At 38.6% G+C, this 19,605-nt stretch overlaps 1 protein-coding gene across 1 annotated transcript in view; it reads left to right on the top strand.

The window, feature by feature from the left end:
* The window catches only part of PPA1 (inorganic pyrophosphatase 1), a 40,382-nt gene extending 25,196 nt beyond the window's left edge, over nt 1–15,186 (top strand). Inside the window, exons 7-11 of the mRNA XM_036265714.1 lie at nt 9,245–9,372; nt 9,640–9,725; nt 13,140–13,209; nt 14,208–14,250; nt 14,832–15,186. Of these exons, the coding sequence (XP_036121607.1) occupies nt 9,245–9,372; nt 9,640–9,725; nt 13,140–13,209; nt 14,208–14,250; nt 14,832–14,863 (359 nt within the window). The 3' untranslated portion in view covers nt 14,864–15,186. The remainder of the gene's footprint in view (nt 1–9,244; nt 9,373–9,639; nt 9,726–13,139; nt 13,210–14,207; nt 14,251–14,831) is intronic.
* The last annotated feature ends 4,419 nt before the right edge of the window (nt 15,187–19,605 follow it).

Below are 19,605 nucleotides of genomic sequence, written 5' to 3'. Positions count from 1 at the left end.
AAAAGAATTACTATTTCTAATGCTGAACTTCTATAATTAACTAAGTAAACTTTCTTCTTCATTCCAGGAAAGAAAAAAATCTGATAGTTTGTGTTTACTGTTTCTCCTTTCCTTCCTCATATACTTGCACTCAGCTGCTCTATTCCTTTTTAAATTTTTGTTTTAATTGAAATGTAATCCACATACCATAAAAGTCATATTTTTAAAATATTTACATCATCACAGAAAGGTTTATGGACAGCATGGTAGAGAGTCCAGTCCCTAAGGACTTATTTTTTTAAATACATTTTTTCCTTTCAATTACAGTTGACATTCAATATTATATTAGTTTCAGGTATACAATCCAATGATTAGACATTTATATAACTTAACAAAGTGACCACCCTGATAAATCTAGTACCCATCTGACACTGTACATAGTTGTTACAATATTATTTACTGTATTCCCTATGCTGTACTTTACATGTCCATGACTTTTCTCTAACTACCAAATTGTAATTCTTTTTTTTTTGTGGTACGTGCCCCTAGCAGGAACCGAACCTGGGACTCTCTGGTCCACAGGCCAACACTCAACCCCTGAGCCAAACTGGCCAGGGCCCAAATTGTAATTCTTAATCCCTTCACTTTTTTCATATATCCCATCAACCCCTTCCCATCTGGCAACCATCAAAATGCTCTCTATATATCTACGAGTCTGTTTCTATTCTGTTTGTTTGTTTGTTAGATTCCACATATACATGAAATCGTATGGCATTTGTCTTTCTCTACTCTATTTCCCTCAGCACAATGCCCTCTAGGTCCATCCATGTGGTGGCAGATGGCAAGATTTCATTCTTTTTTATGGCCGAGTCATATTCCACTGTATATATGCACTACTTCTTTATTCATTCATCTATTGATGGACACTTAAGTTTCTTCCATATTTTGGCTACTGTAAATAATGCTACAATAAACATATGGATGCATATGTCTTTTTGAATTGGTATTTTGAGGTTCTTTGGATAAATACCCAGAAGTAGAATTACTGGTTTCTTCTTTGTCTCTTATATAGCCTTTGTTTTAAAGTCTATTTTGTCTGGTGTAAGTATTGCTACTCCAGCTTTGTTTTGTTGTTGTTTCCAAAATATCTTTTTCCATCACTTTACTTTCAATCTTTGTTTGTCTTTCCATCTGAAGTGAGTCTTTTGTAGATAGCATATGTAAGGGTCGTGTTTTGTTATCCATTTAGCCACTGTGTGTCTTTTGATTGCAGCATTTAATTTATTTGCATTTAAAGTAATTGTTGTAAGATATGTACTATTGCTATTTTATTATTCATATTTTTATTCCCCCCCCCCTTCTTTCTCCTCCTTCATCTTCCTCCTTTTTCTCCTTCTTGACTCTTTATTGTTTCTTGTAACACTGGTTTGGTGGTGATGAACTCCTTTTCTTTTTCTTTTTTAATCTTCACCCGAGGACGTTTTTGCATTTATCTTTAGATAGAGCAGGAGGGAGAGAGGGGGGAAGAGAGAGAGAAACATCGATGTGAGACACATCGACTGGTTGCCACCCACACAACCCCAATTGGGGCTGGGGACAAACTGCAACTGAGGTATGTGCCCTTAGCAGGAACCAAACCCGGGACTCTCTGGTCCGCAGGCCGATGCTCTAACCATTGAGAAAACCAGGCCAGGGCTCTTTTTCTTTTCTTATGTGAGAAGCTCTTTATCTGTCCTTCAATTCGAAATGAAAGCTTTGCTGGGTAGAGTAATCTTAGTTGTGGGTTCTTGCTCTTCATCACTTTGAATATTTCTTGCCAGTCCCTCTGGCCTGCATAGTTTCTGTTGAGAAATCAGCTGACAGTCTTATGGGAGCTCTTTTATAGGTAACTAACTGTTTTTCTCTTGCTGCTTTTAAGATTTTATTCTTTGTCTCTAACCTTTGGCATTTTATTTTTAACTGCCACATGTGGGTGTGGGACCAGTCTGTTCCACATCTCTGCCCCTCCTTAGTTATAGGAGTTCTGTTTAGCTAGACTTCAGGAAGGTCTCAGTGATGGTTGTTCTGTATTTTAGTTATTATTTTGATGTGGTCATGGGAGGATGCAAACACTGCCTTTACTCCGCCATCTTGACTAGAACTCAAAAGTCACCATTTAAAAGTGTACAATCCTGTTGGTTTTTAAAAATGTATACATTTTTATCGATTTTAGAGAGAGAGGAAGGGAGAGGGAGAGAGAGAGAGAAACATTGATGAGAAAGAAATATTGTTTGGCTACCTCCTGCATATCTCCTACTGGGGATAGAACCTGTTATCTTTTGGTGCATGGGACAATGCTCAACTAACTGAGCCACACCAACTGGGCGATCCTATGGTTTTTAATAAAAATATTCACTACTATGTACAACCATCAACACTATTAATTCCAGAACATTTCACCACTCCAAGAGGAAACCCCATATCCATTAGCAGTTACACCCTATTCCCATTTCCCTCAGTTCCTGGCAGGCACTAATCTATTGTCTGTCTCTATGGATTTGCCTATTCGGAATGGTTCAGATAAATAGGTTCATATGATATGTCTGGTTTCTTTCACTTAGTATGATGTTTTCAGGGTTCATCTATATTGTAATATGTAATATGTTCAGTACTTCATTCCCCTTTATTGGTAGTATAACTAACAACACAAAATCCATTCACCATTTTAACTGTTTTGAAGTATATGGTTCAGTGGCACCATTGTTGAAAATCAGATGACTATAAATGTATGAGTTAGTGGTGTAAGTTGATTGTCTAAAGTCCTTTTTGAAAAATATGTTTATACCCTGTAACTCTTTGTGTAATTTATCTCGACTATTTTTATATAAACTTGCCTCTAGTTAATGATCTAATCCATTTATTTAGTTATTGAATCAGTTTTCTCTTGTATGTCTGAAATGGGTCTCACGGGGTTAAGATGGAGGTGTCAGCAGGATTGCATTCCTTCTGGGGGCTCTAAGGGAAGATCCTTTTCCAGCTTGTAAAGGCTGCCCACATCTGTGTTTCATGTCACCTGTCAGTTTCTGAAGCCAGCAGTGGCAGGTCGAGTCCATGTCACATCTCTGACTTTGACTTTTCTGCCTTCCCCTTCCACTTCATAAGGACCTTTATGATTACATTGGGCCTACCCAGATAACCCAGGATAATCTCCCAATTTTATAATCTGCCGATTAGTAACCTTAATCCCATCTGAAGCCCTCATTTCTCCTTGCCAGGTAACATAATATATTCATAGGTTCTAGGAATTGGGATGTGGACATTCGGTGGGAGAGCAATATTCTGCCCACCACAAGTGGTGAAACTGTTCCATATGATAATGGTGGATGCATGATACTGTGCAGTTGTCAAAATCCGTAGAATTTTACAGTGTCAAAATAATGCCTCCTCCTTCCAAAGAGGTTCAACTCCTAATCCCCAGAACTGTGAATGTTCTCTTTATATGGCAGATGGAATTTCAGATTAAGGTCAGGACCTTGAGATGGGGAGAGAAGCCTGAATTATCCAGGTGGACCCCATCTAATCACATGAGTCCTTGAAGGCAGAGAACCTTTTCCAGCTGTGGTTAGAGGGAGATGCGATGGCAGAAGAAAGGCCAGAGAGAGGCAACATAGTTGGCTTTAAAGATAGTGGATCAGGAAGGGACGGGGCACAGATGCCAAAGAATGTGGGTAGCCCGTAAAGGCGGGAAAAGGCAAGGAAACACATTCTCCCCTAGAGCCTTCAGAACGGACAGGACACAGCCCTGCCAGCCCCTTAGTTTTAGGCTGACGAGATCATGTGGAACTTGTGGTCCACGGAATTATAAGGTAAAAATATTTTGTGGGGTTTTTTTTGAACCACGAAGTTTGTGGTAATAGATAACTTACACACAGAACAAGGAGTGAACCTGTATATATAAATATATGCAAAATTTAAAAAATCATTTATGGGGTTACTTCCTGGATGGAGTGCAGACTGTGACAAAAGAGTCCATTACAAATGTGTGAAATAACCTCATTGAAGGGGTAGGACAAAAGGTGCTGACCAAGTAGTTTTGGAATGAGTAGAGATGGTAAGACTAAAGGCAAAAGGAACTGCTCATAAGCACTGTACCCTAGTTGGTAAATTTCTCAATGGAGTACAGTTTAACAGTTCTATAATCACTATATTTATATTTATATATTTATATTTACTCTGAATTGAAGAATTGAGGAATGGACAGGAGATGGTGGGAGCCAGGTTTCTCACTGTTGGAGTGGGAGGTTATAGATGAGCAAGGGAGGGAATTAGAATGATCCATGCAGTAATGGATTAGAGTTGGGGACATCAGTAAGAACTGCTTGACTTAATAGAGACACAGGTGGATACACATAGAAATATGTTTAGATAGGTGTATATACTGGGCTAGGATACACACTTCTGTTTCTTGGTTCTATTAGCTGAGAGGGCCTAAAAGACCCTTTCATAAGCAGTGAGCACACCTAGCACCCAGATCTTGGTTTCTATGCCATTCTTCAATGAAAGAAACCAGGGCTCCTTGGAGAAATAGCTGGTTCTAGGGCTGGAGCAAGGAATATATAAAATGAGTCAGGAGCATCCCGTAGTGTGCGAAAGTAAAGAAGTGCTTTTTTAAAAAAAATGATGGGGGTATGTCAAAGGAACACACAATTGAGCATGCTTCCAGTGGCCAATTTGAAACAATTTGTGCAACAAAATAAAGTATTATTGGATTATAACCCCAAAGTATAAAATGAATATTCATGAGTCCATATTACAGAAATAAATGATTGTATAAATATACAAATAGTAAAATAAATCTCCCATACAGAAGAATTCCAAATAATTTATCTAAATACTTCCACCCTCAAGAAGTAGAGCATACTTCCCCATTCCTGAAGTATGAGCTGTGCACAGTGACTCCCTTCAAAGGAGTCCACTATGGAAAGGGGAGCCGGAAAGAAGAACTTGACAGCTAAAACCTAACAAACATTACTTAGCCAGGTTATCAAGGTCAGCATCAAGGGTGATGAGTCATCTTAAGAACATGTACTCTTAAAATGATATTTTTGAATGGCATTTTTCCTCTGTGGTCTTCCTCCCAGAAACTCATACTCCTAGTCTAATCTTGAGAAAAAGATAAGACAAATCCCAAGCCGTGGCCAGGTAACTCATTTGGTTAGAGCATCATCCTGCTACATCAAGGTTATGGGTTTGATCCCTGGTCAGGACACATACAAGAATCAACCAGTAAGTAGCCCAGCCGGTGTGGCTCAGTGGTTGAGCATCGACCCATGCACCAAGAGGTCGCTGGTTCAATTCTGGTCAGGGCACCTGGTCAGTGGGGGTGTGCAGGAGGTGGCCAGTCAATGTTCTTTCTCATTGATATTTCTATCTCTCTGTCCCTCTTCCTTCCTCTCTCTCTAAAAATAAAAAAATAAGAACCAGTAGATGCATATGAATGCATAAATAAGTGAAATAACAAGTCGATGTTTCTCTCTCCCTTCCTCTCTCTCTAAAATGTGATGACACTGAACTTGAAGTTAGGGGTAAATGTGGCCTCAAAGCTTATCAGGGCCCTAGTATAAAGTTACTTTGCACTAGTTGAGTCTTTGGAGTCTACAAAACATCTGTTATCAGACGCATTAAAGGTGTACATCTCAAAGATTTGAGTGTTTCTTCAGAAAATCACAAGATTTCTGTGCCTCAGAACTGCAAAGCACAGCACTGATTTTTCTATTTGGTTGCGACTTATTTGTTGGGTTCTTAGGTTTAATTAAGGCATTCAATTCTAATAACCAAATTATAATTTGAAATTACTTATGCATGAGTCAACATTCTTACATTCATTACGAGAGGATTATTGATGATTATAGATATTTAATGAGATTACAGCAACCAGCCTACAGCCATCTAGTGGTAGAGTTTGCACTTGATGTCAGACATCGTGGCAGTGATCCATTCTTTTTCCTAGGCATTGTATTTTCTTAGTCATAGTTGTGTGAGCTAGGAGATCTCACAGCGTTGTTATTCTGTCAATTTTGTTAAGATTTGTCTTGTTAAGATTAATAAGAAAGATTTGTCTTATTGGAAAGAACATTGGAGCAGGTGCTGAGATCTGGATTCTTGGACTTATTAACCATAATTAATTTATTAACTTATTAACCATAATTATCTATAAATTACCATGATTTTGTGGGGACAATCAAATGAGAGACCATAGGTGAACAGGTTTTGTAAAATAAAAAGCATCATATGAAGGAAGGTAAACTGCCACATTCACCTTCTACACAAGAAATATTTTTCAAAATCCCAAATAAGATTATTTTTTAGAACATTATAGAAAATTGATATTATGATCAATATAACATTGATCCGGCAATTGTACTTCTGAGTGTCTATTCCATGGAAGTTCTCATAAATATATACAAAGATGTATGTACAAGGATATTCATTGTGGTATTGTTTATCATAGTAAAAACCTGGAAAGAGCTTAAATAGCCATCGACAGTTAGATAGAAATGATTATGGTCTGTCCAGACAGCAGAGTACTGTGTGGCCCTTATAAAAGACGAGGAAGACCTACATGTACAGATGTGGAAAAATCACTAAGGCAAAATGGTATTATTCCTTTCTGCTGTTATTTTTGCCTCGCAGGGTATGAGCTCATATATGTTTAAATATATGTATATTTGCATATGTATACAAATTCATTTAAAAAGGACTGGAATAACACCAGTCCTTTAATAGTGCAATGGGAAGAAGGATGAAGAGACATATTTTGTCTCAGATGATTCTGTATTTTTTAAATTTTAGTGCAGCAAGAATGCATTCATACCATTTGTTAACCCCTTGATAGTACAACTGTGATTCTGCTGATCCGTGTATACGTTTTGACATGTGCTACTTACACAAGAGCACACATGCTAAAGGACATGCTCTGGTCACAGTGACGTCGTGCCTGGCATTATGTCAACACCATTCTGCTAGGGTGCCATTTTCCTGCAGTAGAGGTTGTAGAACCCTGAAACTTCTGACCCCATGGTACAGGTATTGTGTAGCTTTCCCCAAATGTCAACCTAAGGCAGTGTCTGTTTGTCATCAGTCATTATCTGAAGAGTGTATTGGAGTTTCTAGTTAGAACTCTTGACTGGTCACAACTTTGGGAGGGACACACAGAGCCATGGAAGAGGACAGCCTACCTACTAAAGCAGCGGGGTTGGCTGTATTGCCATTGTGGGACCCACGATTACCAGATCCCCTCCCACCTCAGTGTGGGAGTCAGTGAAAGTGAGCATTTCCTGCTCATGGTGTGGGAGACAGCATTGCCTGGCTGGTTAGAAGCCAGCCCCAAGAAGGAACAGCGCGGAATTGGTGCCCTTTGGTAGGATCTTGATGTGGCGTAAGGAGGCAGTCCTGGTAGTGCTGCAGGCCACGGGCTTTGTCTCCGTTTACACAATGGACAACACTACGAACAAAAGTGGACTGAGTTCTTTTTTCCCTATTTTTTATTTTCTGAGTCTAGTAGTCAGTGCTCCTCGGTCTGGCTCCAGCATACTTTTCCATGTCTGGTTCACAGTCAGAGTTAATCAGCTTGCATGTTTTTTTCTTGCTATGGTATAATACAAAAAACAGATTTGATCTTTGTCTCCAGTTCCTGGCAAAAAAGTTCCTGAAACCCTTGGAATTTCCTGAGTGATGAGTGTTTTTTTTTAATCAGGGTGAGCCCCTTTCTTCAAATTTGAGTGTATGATAATACAGTGGCTTAGGTTATGATAATAAGATGACTGGGACTGGTCAGCAGAAAAGACAAGTGATTAGAGGGTAGGAACTTTCAATCCCATCCACCAGCTTGTTGGGGAGGGCTATATATTGAGCTCTATAAAAACTGGATAATAACATTTGGAGCCCTTCTGAGTTGGTGAACACGCTAAAGTTCTGGGAGGGTGGCACCCCCCCCCCCCAGAAGGTGTGGAAGCTCTGCACCCTGCCTTCTTCCATGCCTTGTCCTGTGCATCTCTTCCATTTGGCTGCTCCTGAGTTATATTCTTTATAATAAACTATTTAACTTAACATAACTAAAGTGTTTTCCTGAGTTCGTTAGTCATTCTAGCAGATTATCAAACCTGAAGAGAGAACTGTAGGAAACCCTGATTTGTAGTGGTTTGTCAGAAGTATGAGTGGCCTGGGATCCGCCTGAAATGGGGTAAGTCTTTTGGGACTGAGCCCTTTAACTTGTGGGATCTGATGCTAATTCCGGTAGTGTCATTATTCGATTAAGTTGTTGGACACTCACTTACTTGGTGCCTGAAGAATAGGATAATTGGTCAGAAAATTTGTTAAAATACCCAACACTTGCATTTTGGATTTCTGAATTTTCAGGTTAGTTCTGTATTAGGTGACACATTTTATGGAAATTATAAGTTCCTTGAAATTTATCAGTATTTAAACAGTTCCCAGTTCACTTTGTAAACTTTTCATACTTTTAGTGGTACTATGAAACAATGTATAATAGTCTTTAACCATATAGATTATAAATTAGACTTAAAGTTTTTTTATACAAATATCAATAAGCTTCTGTTGTTGAATATATTCCTCCTTCCAAAAATACTTTTCCTAATTGATTTTTTTTAAGCACTTGTAGCTTCTATTTGATTGCATTGAGCAGCAGCTTGGTCATTTAAAGTTGAGTTTGATGACATTGAGGCCAGCCAATGTTGATGGCTGTACAGAAACTTGGAAAAGTTCTTTTAAACAGAACACTTTGCTATGGGCCAGAACTAAAGCATTGTGACATAGAATGCCGACACTGCAGTTAGAAGAGTCTGGTCACGTTTAATATGTAAGGCATCCATGGACATCAGTGTAATCCATGTTTCTTGTCTTTAGTATGTAATGAGGCTCTAATCCTCTGTGAATAGAGCCTCAATCTATCTTTTTTAGTATCGTCTATCCTTCTCATAGACATTATCCACACTTGCCAAACTGTTCTTTCATTATGTAGCCCCAATCATCTCTCCCTCTTCTCTAACAGAAGTTATATTATACTGATTGTTTTCTTACTACTCAATGTCAGAGCTATTCTAAGACAGTTTCCTTTAATGTGTGTGTACGTGTACATGTTCCCCTCTCTAACATTATCTTGAACTTTTTTCACCACCATCCCACAGCTCTTTCAAAGAAAAGACGTACTTGATTTTTATCACATAAATAATTACATGTACACCTTGCAATCTTATTTTCTTCTAAGGTATTAATGATGTCAAGCGGCTGAAACCTGGCTACCTAGAAGCTACTGTGGACTGGTTCAGAAGGTACAAGGTTCCTGATGGAAAACCAGAGAACCAGTTTTCTTTCAATGCAGAATTTAAAGATAAGGTAATATGCCATTCAGAACAGTAGCTTTAAGTCTGTTTGTATTGAAACTTATAATTTAACCTACTGTCATTTAAATACTATATGATCATTTAAGAAATGTGCAGACATGATAGTCTTGATGTTGATTTATTCATTTAAATGTTTTCTTTCATTTTTTACCCAAGGAAATGATTCAAAAGAAAGAACGATACCAAGCTTTGGGAAAATGATGATAGTAAGAAAAGAGTACTTTTCTGTCATTGTAATGCATATCTCTTCAAATTATAGGACTTTGCAATTGATACTATTAAAAGCACTCATGACTATTGGAGAGCATTAGTGACAAAGAAAACCGATGGGAAAGGAATCAGTTGGTAAGCACTGACTCTTCACTTTTAACACACACCGCAGACCAGCTTGCTCCAGAGGTCTTAACAACCATGACACTCTGCCGTCACTTTCACTTAGAAAAGAGATCATCAGCCCTGGACAGTTTGGCTCAACGGTTGGAGCATCAGCCCGCGGACCAGAGTCACGGGTTCGATGCTGGTCAAGGGCGTGTACCTCAGTTGCAGTTTGGTCCCTGGCCCTGGTCGAGGTTGTGCAGGAGGCAGCCAGTCAATGTGTCTCTCACATTGATGTCTCTCTCTCTCCCTCCCTTCCACTCTGTCTGAAGATAAATGGGAAAATATCCTCAGGTGGGGATTTAAAAAAAAAGAAAAGAAAAGAGGTCATTGGTTTTGTTATTCAGTGTTCAAATGAGTGGGAAGGTAGGTAAACATCTGAAAAGTACCCGTAAGATACCTGAACAAGGATAAACTGAAACTGTAAGAAGATCATCATAGCTTTGTGAGGGTAACTGGGAAGGCTCCTAGCATTAGGGTGTCAGAATGTAATAGGTAAAATAAGGTTGAGTACAAGGGTTAGTATTTTCTGATGTAAATGTGTAAGATTCATCACAACTAAACCAGTATATATTATGCACACAAACTTTACTGCCACTAATAATAGCTAATATTTATTGAGCAGTAAATGTTTGCCAAGCATGTAACAGAGATATAGGCAGATTAAACTTAACCAGAGTCATCCTACAATAAGTGTTTCAGAGTCAGGACTTGTATCCAAGTCTGTCTGGTCCCCAACCAATGTTCAGGACAATATACTTCCTCTGAGGTGTTTAAAGATTTATAAGAGATTGTCCACTAGCATTTTTTAACTAATATTGTTCTGGAAATAGTAGCCAATGAAGAAATTATGTGTTTTGATGGAGGAGTATTAGAAAAGGACGAGCATATTGTGGCAGATGATATGATTGGGTACCCAGAAAACCCTAGAAAAAATAAGAATTCAGCAAGGTGGCCAATTACAAAATGAGTATGTATGTACAGTTGACCCTTGAACAAAATGGCTTTGAACTGCATGGGTGCATTTACATGTGGATTTTTTTCAATAAATTCATTGTGATTTTCTTAATAACACTTTCTTTTCTCTAGCTTTATTGTAAGAATACAGTATATAATACATATACAAAATATGTGTTAATAAACTTTATGTTATCAGTAAGGCTTCTGGTCAACAGTAGGCTATTAAGTTTTGGGGGAGTCAAAAGTTATATGCAGTTTTGACTGGGTGGGGTGGGATCGGTGCCCTTAAGCCGTGTTGTTCAAGGGTCAACTGTATAAGTGAGATCATACGGTGTTTATCTTTTTCTATCTGACTTATTTAACTTAACATAATGCCCTCAAGGTCCATCCATGTTGTAAATGGCAAGATTTTATTCTTTTTTTTTTTTAATATAGCTGAATGATATCACATTGTGTAGATGTATGATATTTCTTTACCCATTCATTCATCAATGGACGTTTAGGTTGTTTCATATCTTGGATATTATACATAATGCTGCAATGAACATGGGGGTGCATATATGTTTTGAATCAATGTTTTCATTTTCATCAGGAAAATACCCAGAAGTAGAATTTTAGATCATGTGGTAATTCTATTTTTAGTTTTTTAAGGAACTCCACACTGTTTTCCGTAGTGACTATGTACATTTCCCACCAACAGTGCATAAGGATTCCCTTTTTTTCCACATCCTTGCCAACACTTATCTCTTATCTTTTTGATGACAGTAATTTTAACAGGTGTGAGGTGATTTCTCATTGTGGGTTTGATTTGCATTTCCCTGATGGTTATTGATATTGAACATACTTTCATGTACCTGTTGGCCATCTGGATATCTTCTTTGGAAAAATGTCTGTTCAGGGTCTCTGCCTGTTTTTTAGTCAGATTGTTGGAGTTTATTTTTTTGCTATTTAGTTGTATGAATTCTTTATGTATTTTGGATATTAACTCCATATTAGATTATGATTTGCAAATATTTTCTCCCATTCCATAGGTTGCCTTTTCATTTTTTTATTGTTTTCTTTTTTAAAGTTTTTTAAAGTTTCCTTTTATTGAAACTTTTTAGTTCAATGTGCCCATTTGTTTATTTTTGCTTTATTGCCTTTGCTTTTGGTGTCAAATCCAAAAACGTATCACCAAGACTAATGTCAAGGACCTTACTGTCTATGTTTCTTCTAGTTTTATGGTTTCAGGTGTTAAATGTAATTTATATTCATTTGAGTTGACTTTTGTGTATGGTGCAACATAGTGGCCCAGTTTCATTCTTTTGCAAGTGGCTGTCCAGTTTTCCCACCACCATTTATTGAAGAGACTATCCTTTCTCCATGTTCTTGGCTCCTTTGTCATAAGTTAGTTGACTATATATGTGTGGGTTTAATTTCTGGGCTCTCTATTTGGCTCCATTGGTCAATTACTGTTTTTATGCCATTACCATATTGTTCTGATTACTATAGCTTTGTAATATAGTTTGAAATCAGAGAGTGTGGTATATCCAGCTTTGTACTTCTTTCTTAAGATTGCTTTGGCTATTTGGGGTCTTTTGTGGTTCCAAACAAATTTTAGGATTATTCATTCTATTTTTGTGGAAAATGCCATTGGAATTTTGATAGGGATTGCATTGAATCTGTATTGTGTTGGGCAGTATGGACATTTTAACAACATCAGTTCTTCCAATTCATAAGCATGTAATATATTTCCACCTAGTGGACACTGTTATATTATTTTATAATATACATTTATATCTATAAATAATATATATTATTTAGAAGATATTTTGGTTTTTTCTTTTTTTGTTGTTGTTAATGTCTTATAGTTTTCACTGTATAGATCGTTTACCTTCTCGGTTAAATTTATTTCTAGGTATTTAATTCTTTTTGATGTAGTTGTGAGTGGGATTATTTTCTTTTCCTTTTTTTTTTAAATCCTCACCTAAGTATATGTTTTTGTTGATTCTAGAGAGAGAGGAAGGGGGAGATAGATAAATAGAGAGAGAGAGAGAAAAGAAAGAGAAACATCAATTGGTTGCCTCCCATATGTTCCCTGACCGGGGATTGAACCCGCAACCTAGGTATGTGCCCTGTCCTGTGCCCTGTCCTGGAATCAAACCTGCAACCTTCTTGGTGTACAGAACGGTGCTCCAACCAACTGAGCCACCTGGCTGGGGCGATGGGATTATTTTCTCAATTTCTTTTTCTGATAGTTTGTTATTAATGTATAGAAGTGCAACAAATTATAATATTGATTTTGTATCCTACAGCTTGAATAAACTTGAGGTTCAAGTAAACTGAACTAGAATGTCATCTGACCTACCATCTTCACTTGTTTTTTAACTCTTGAGAGGAGTTTTTATTACTGCAACTTACGACTGCTTTTGTTTTATTTAATAGCATGAATACCACAGTGTCTGAGAGCCCCTTCAGATGTGATCCCGATGCTGCCAAAGCCATTGTGGATGCTGTACGTAAAAGTTTCCTTGGAAAGGAACATAAGTGGTGGCTACAAAATATGGTGCTAAATGGGGAGGGAAAGTACTTCTTTCAACAAATATTTGCATACCTCCATATGCATCTCACTGTGTGAGGTCTTGAAATTACAAACCATGAACATATGTAGGCAGACATTTGACTGCATGTAAAAGCTGAGTAGGGTCTCGTCAACCCTAAATTGGGCAGGTAGCGAAGTAGTGCAATTTGTACTACTAACCCAAGTGCTTGTGTACCTGTTAAAGCCATTTTTCACAGAAGAATCCATGGGAACTTACTCAACTTGGTTGTAGCAAGGTCTGAGAAAGTGATCACATTTCAGGTTCTGTTGCAGAGGTGTTCATAATCCTAGAAAAGACTTTCATGTAAGGTAGCAAACTATCAAAGAAATAAGTTCGTTTCTGTACAGTTTTTTATTTGATTTGAATTAACCGAAATACTGAACTATGTCATCTTAATTTGTTCTCATTTACATTATTAAATAAGGAAAACAAAAGAAAATGACATCTGACTTTTTACTGCTTAGTAATTGAATAAAAGGAAAAATAACAATTTAGCAATGAAGCCAATACTTGTAGATTTATCTTTTTGTATGAATCCTGACGAAGTTGAGACAAATAAGAAAAATTGGAAGGGAAAACCATTGATTAGCAATCATAACTTTTCAATGAGAACACTCTGCCTACATTTTATATATATCGAATCTGTAAAATCATATGTGTATAAATCAATTTTTATTCTTTATTTCAAAATACATTTATGTTTATTATTCTTGTGTGTGTCATTAAAAGAGGCTTGAATTTGTTGGCATTTCTGAGCAGTAGAGCAAAGCTTGCACTGTTCCTATAAATTATTTTTAGAACCTAAAAATTAGGATAGTCATCTTCTGTTCAGATTCATTTTAATTTTTGTGTCTACACTTTTTAGCTTTAAAAAATGGGATTAGACTAATGTTTTAATATTTTATTTTAGTTACCCCCGCCATGTGAGTCTGCATGCACACCACCAGCAGATGGTAAGATCCGTACTCCAGTGAAATGACGTTAAGTGTGATGTGTGTGTGTCGGGGGGGCGGGTATATCCATAGACAGATCTTACCTACCACATCTGTACAGAGAAAGAGAAGGAAGGGGAGAAGAAACGTTTGTAGAGTTTCATAGTGTGTGTGGGAAGAAAAGTGACTCTACACAACCACCATTGGTGCCAACCCCAATCGGCCATTTCCAAGCCATGGCCTGCTCTTCTCTGGGTTCTGGGAGGGTGCTTCATGGACACGAGCAGGGTAGGCTCAGTCCCCATCTGGCCATAGGCTGCTTCATCCGGACACCAGTTCTCTCCCCCTATAGGTTTAGAACTTGCTGTAAGGTTCTTCTGGTGAGAATCATGTCTATATGATTAGTATGAAGAGTAAGGACGCCCAAAAGAAAACACTGATAAATTACCTGTTTTTGCCATAGTGAAAATTTGCACATATGAAAGTTTAAGATAATCCGTAACAGGAAACATTAAAGCAAGTACATTTTCCTTTGTTATATGTTGGGTATATTTTGCTTTTTAATGAGGGTTCTAATTTGTTTTTCTTTTCTCTGAATATAGTAGATAAATGGTTCCATCACCAGAAAAACTAAGGACATTTCTCTGGAATACAAGCTGATATTGCTTCATCCTATTCATCTGGAAGTATTAGATGCAAAAGTAGTGGCTTTTCAAGCTTTAAATTTATAGAACTAATCTAACTAACAAAATAAATTCTCCTGTGACCAATACAATATATTTAGTGTGTTATCCATATAAAAGCATATTTCATATCTCAGCTGAGAAAATTTTAATACATGTTTAAATATCAAAACAGTTATTGGAATTTGGGAGTCATTTGTGAATAAATGTGCAAGATATTGGATGTATATGTTTACTTTGTGTTAGGAAATAAAATTATTTTGCTGAAACTTGGCATATCTTTTTATTTTAATCTGAAGCCAGACATTACCAAGCAGGCATGGGTGCTGTTGGTTGTGTTTTCTGTCAATGATCTCACAGTTATATTTTATAATTGTTAGACTAAAACTGACTTTATTTTTAGGAATCTGAGAACGAAATTCCTTTTTTTCTATCTTTAATCCTCATCCGAGGATATTTTTCCATTAATTTCTAGAGAGAGTGGAAGGGAGGGAGAGAGACAAAGAAAGAAACATACATCAATGTGAGAAATACATCAATTGGTTGCCTCCTGCACATGCCCAGACTGGGGCCAGGGATTGAACCTGCAACCCAGGTGCATGCCCTTGACTGGGACAAACCTGAGATCCTTGCCCTGGCCGGTTTGGCTCAGCGGTGAGAGCGATGGCCCTCGGACCAAAGAGCCACGGGTTCGATTATGGTCAAGGGCATGTACTGCTCTGTCTCTGTCTTTCTCTCTCCCCCCCCTCTATCCTCCTCCCACTCTATCTGAAGATAAATGGGGGGGGGGGGATATCCTCAGGTGAGGATTTAAAAAATAAAATTAAAATATTTATGTCACGAAAAATTTTTTTTTATTTTTGCCTGACCAGTGTGACTCAGTGGTTGAGTGTTGGACCCATGCATCAGGAGGTCGCCAATTCTATTCCTGGTCAGGGTACATGCCCAGGTTGTAGGCCCAATTCCCAGTGGGGTATGGGGGCATGCAGGAAGCAGCCAGTAGATGTTCTCTCTCATTGATGTTTCTATCTTTCCCTTTCCCTTTCTCTCTCTCTCAAAAAAATAAAGAAAAAAAATTTTTTAAATAGGGGGAGGGTTTGGGTGGAGGTGGAAGGAGCATGGAGTGGATAAATGGTAATGGAAAAAATAAAAATAAGTAAATTTTTTCTATGTCTCTTGTCTGTGCCTATAGCAAGTCTTACTGAGATTTTAATAGACATGGCAGTAAACCTACAGATCAATTTTAGCCATGTGTTTACTTTCCTAATGCGTTTCTGTTAGTGATTTCTAGTCTGATTCCATTAAGGTCAGAAAACACACTCTATCTACCCTGGCGGGTTTGGCTCCGCGGTTAGAGCGTTGGCCTGCGGTCCAGAGAGACCCGGGTTCAGTTCCCGCTAAGGGCATGTACCTCGGTTGCAGTTTGTCCCCGGCCCTGGCTGGGTCGTGTGGGTGGCAGCCACTGGATGTGTCCCTTTCACGTTGATGTTTCTTTCTCTCTCTCTCTCTCCCCCCCCCCCCCCCCGTCCCTCCCACTCTATCTGAACAAAAAATGAAAAAATGTCCTCGGATGAGGATAAAAAATAAAGAAAGGAAGAAAGAAAGAAAACAAGCTCTATCTAATTTCAATACTTTTTTTTTTTTTTAATCCTCACCCGAGGACATTTTTCCATTTTTTGTTCAGATAGAGCAGGAGGGAGGGAGAGAGAGAGAGAAACATCGACGTGAAGGGACACATTGAGTGGCTGCCACCCGCACGACCAACCGGGGCCGGGGACAAACTGCAACCGAGGTACGTGCCCCTAGTGGGAACCGAACCCGGGTCTCTCTGTACCGCAGGCCGATGCTCCAACCGCTGAGCCAAACCGGCCAGGGCTAATTTCAGTACTTTTTATGTTAAAGTTGTTTTGTGGCCCAGAATGTGGTCTGACTTGAGGAGTATTCCACAGGTGCTTAGAAAAAAAATGTGTATTTTAGTGGTATTCGATGGGGTACTACGTTTATGTTAACTCCTGTTGATTAGCCGTGTGTTCAGCTCTTCTGCATCTTTCTTGATTTTTATTATTTTGGATTCATCTATTTCACTTTGCAGCTCTGTCAGGTCTTTTTTTGGTTTTGTTTTCATGTATTTGAGGCTCTGTTGTTTGCTATGCACACATCTTTATGTCTTCCTGGTGGGTTGATCTTTGTATCATTATGTAATGTTCCTTTTTGTCTTTAGTAATTTTCTTTGCTCTGTAGTCTACTTTATCAGATATTAATATAGCCATTTAAAATTTTTTAGCCACTTTTTTTTTTTTTTTTGGTACATGCCCCTAGCGGGAACCGAACCTGGGACTCTGTGGTCTGCAGGTCAATGTCCAGCCGGTGAGCCAAACTGGCCAGGGCATCACTTTTTTTTTTTTTTAATGAATTTTTTATTTATTTTTTTGTTACAGATATTTTACCTTTTTACCCCATTGGCACCCCCCCACCCCACCCCACCTCCGCCCCATCCCCGGCTTAGTTGTCCATGTCCATTGGTCATGCATACATGCATATAAGTTCTGTGGTTTATCTCTTCCCACCCCCCCCACCCCCTCTTCTGAGGGATGTCAGTCTGTGCCCTACTTCCATGTTTCTGGGTCTACTGTATTCCTCAGACTGTTATGTTCATTATATTCCGTATATAAGTGAGATCATGTGGTATTTTTCTTTTTCTGCTTGGCTTCTTTCACTTAGGATAATACTTTCCAGGTCCCTCCATGTCGTCTCAAAGGATAAGAGATCTTTCTTACCGCTGCATAGTACTCCATGGTGTATATGTACCACTGCTTTTTTATCCATTCGTCTACTGGTGGACACTTGGGCTGTTTCCAGATCTTAGCTATTGTAAATAGTGCTGCTATGAACATGGGGGTACATATATTCTTCCTGATTGGTGTTTCAGGCTTCTTAGGGTATATTCCCAGCAGTGGGATCACTGGGTCAAATGGAAGTTCAATTTTTAATTTTTTGAGGTAGCACCATATTGTTTTCCATAGCGGCTGCACCAGTCTGCATTCCCACCAGCGGTGTATTAGAGTCCCTTTTTCTCCACACCCTCGCCAACTCTTGTTTGATGATTTGCTGATGGCGGCCATTCTGACAGGTGTGAGGTGATGCCTCATTGTTGTTTTAATTTGCATCTCTCTGATGATTAGTGATGTTGAGCATTTCTTCATATGTCTTTTGGCCATTTGTATGTCCTGTTTGGAGAGGTGTCTATTCAGCTTCTCTGCCCATTTTTTAATTGGGTTCTTTGTCTTCCTTTTGTTGAGTTGTATGAGCACTCTATATATATTGGAAATTAACCCCTTATCTGATACATCATTGGCAATGATGTTCTCCCATACAGTGGGTTGCCTTTCCATTTTGATGATTGTTTCTTTTGCTGTGCAGAAGCTTTTTAGTTTGATGTAGTCCCATGTGTTCATTTTCTCCTTTATTTATGTTGCCTTAGGTGATGTATCAGTGAAAATTCTGCTCCGTATGATGTCCGAAATTTTGTTGCCTACATTTTCTTCTAGAATTTTTATGGATTCACGGGTCACATTTAAATCTTTTATCCATTTTGAGTTTATTTTTGTGTATGGTGTAAGTTGATGGTCTAGTTTCATTTTTTTGCATGTAGCTGTGCAATTTTCCCAACACCATTTATTAAAGAGGCTGTCTTTACTCCACTGTATGCTCTTGCCACCTTTGTCAAATATTAATTGAGCGTATTGCCTTGGGTCCATTTCTGGGTTTTCAGTTCTGTTCCACTGGTCTATATGCAGGGTATCACTTTTTAAGTTAACGTTTGCAAGGTATATCTTTTTCTATTCTTTTACTTTCAACCTACATATGTTGTTGAATTTGAAATAAATTTCTTGTAAGTATCATAGAGTTGAGTTGTGTTGTTTTATCCACTCTTTAATCTTTTTTTATTTTTTGGATAGAGTGGAAGGGAGAGAGAGAGAGAGAGAGAAACATCAGTTGGTTGCCTTCCACACAACCCTGACAGGGGCCAGGGATCAAACCTGCAACCCAGGTATGTGCCCTTGACCGGAAATCAAACATCCAGCCCTTTGGTCTGAGGCTGACACTCTTAACTGCTGAACCACACTGGCCAGTGTAGGGTTGAGGGTTTGGTGGATGAACAGAATGTAACCTTGAGGTATGCATTCTTGTGGCCTGGCCAGCCAAGGATCAAAGTATGCATGAGAATGGGTAAGGTATGCGTGATGGGTTGGAAAACCGCCCTGAAAGCGCAAGTTGGATTTATGGCCCAAGCTTGGATGTGGTTTGTTACGTATCTTCGCAAAAATTAGCGAGAGAGCTGGAACAGGAAGAATGCTGGGCTTGGCTGAAAGGTCAGCAGAGGAGGGATTTCAAGGACTTAATTACCTAAAATACTGTGTAACCTAGGGAACTGCTCCGCAAATAAATTGGGCTACATCCAGAGATCAGGAGCATTTGCTCCCTTGCGATGCTCCCCCTCACTCCAAGCAGTGTCTGCTTGTAGTTCATTGCTTTGTGACGACCTCTGGCTGACAGCACGTGGTGACCCTGACATGACTTGAATATGCAGTGGTAATGTGACTTGAATATGCAGTGACAGTGACCAGCAATGTGACGGTATGCAAAATGGAATTAGCGATCCGGATCAAAAGTAAAAGTACCCTTGGGTTAT

This window comes from Molossus molossus, unplaced genomic scaffold (genome assembly GCF_014108415.1).
Source record: "Molossus molossus isolate mMolMol1 unplaced genomic scaffold, mMolMol1.p scaffold_m16_p_17, whole genome shotgun sequence".
NCBI lineage: Eukaryota > Metazoa > Chordata > Mammalia > Chiroptera > Molossidae > Molossus > Molossus molossus.
This window is presented reverse-complemented; position numbering and strand designations above follow the sequence as displayed.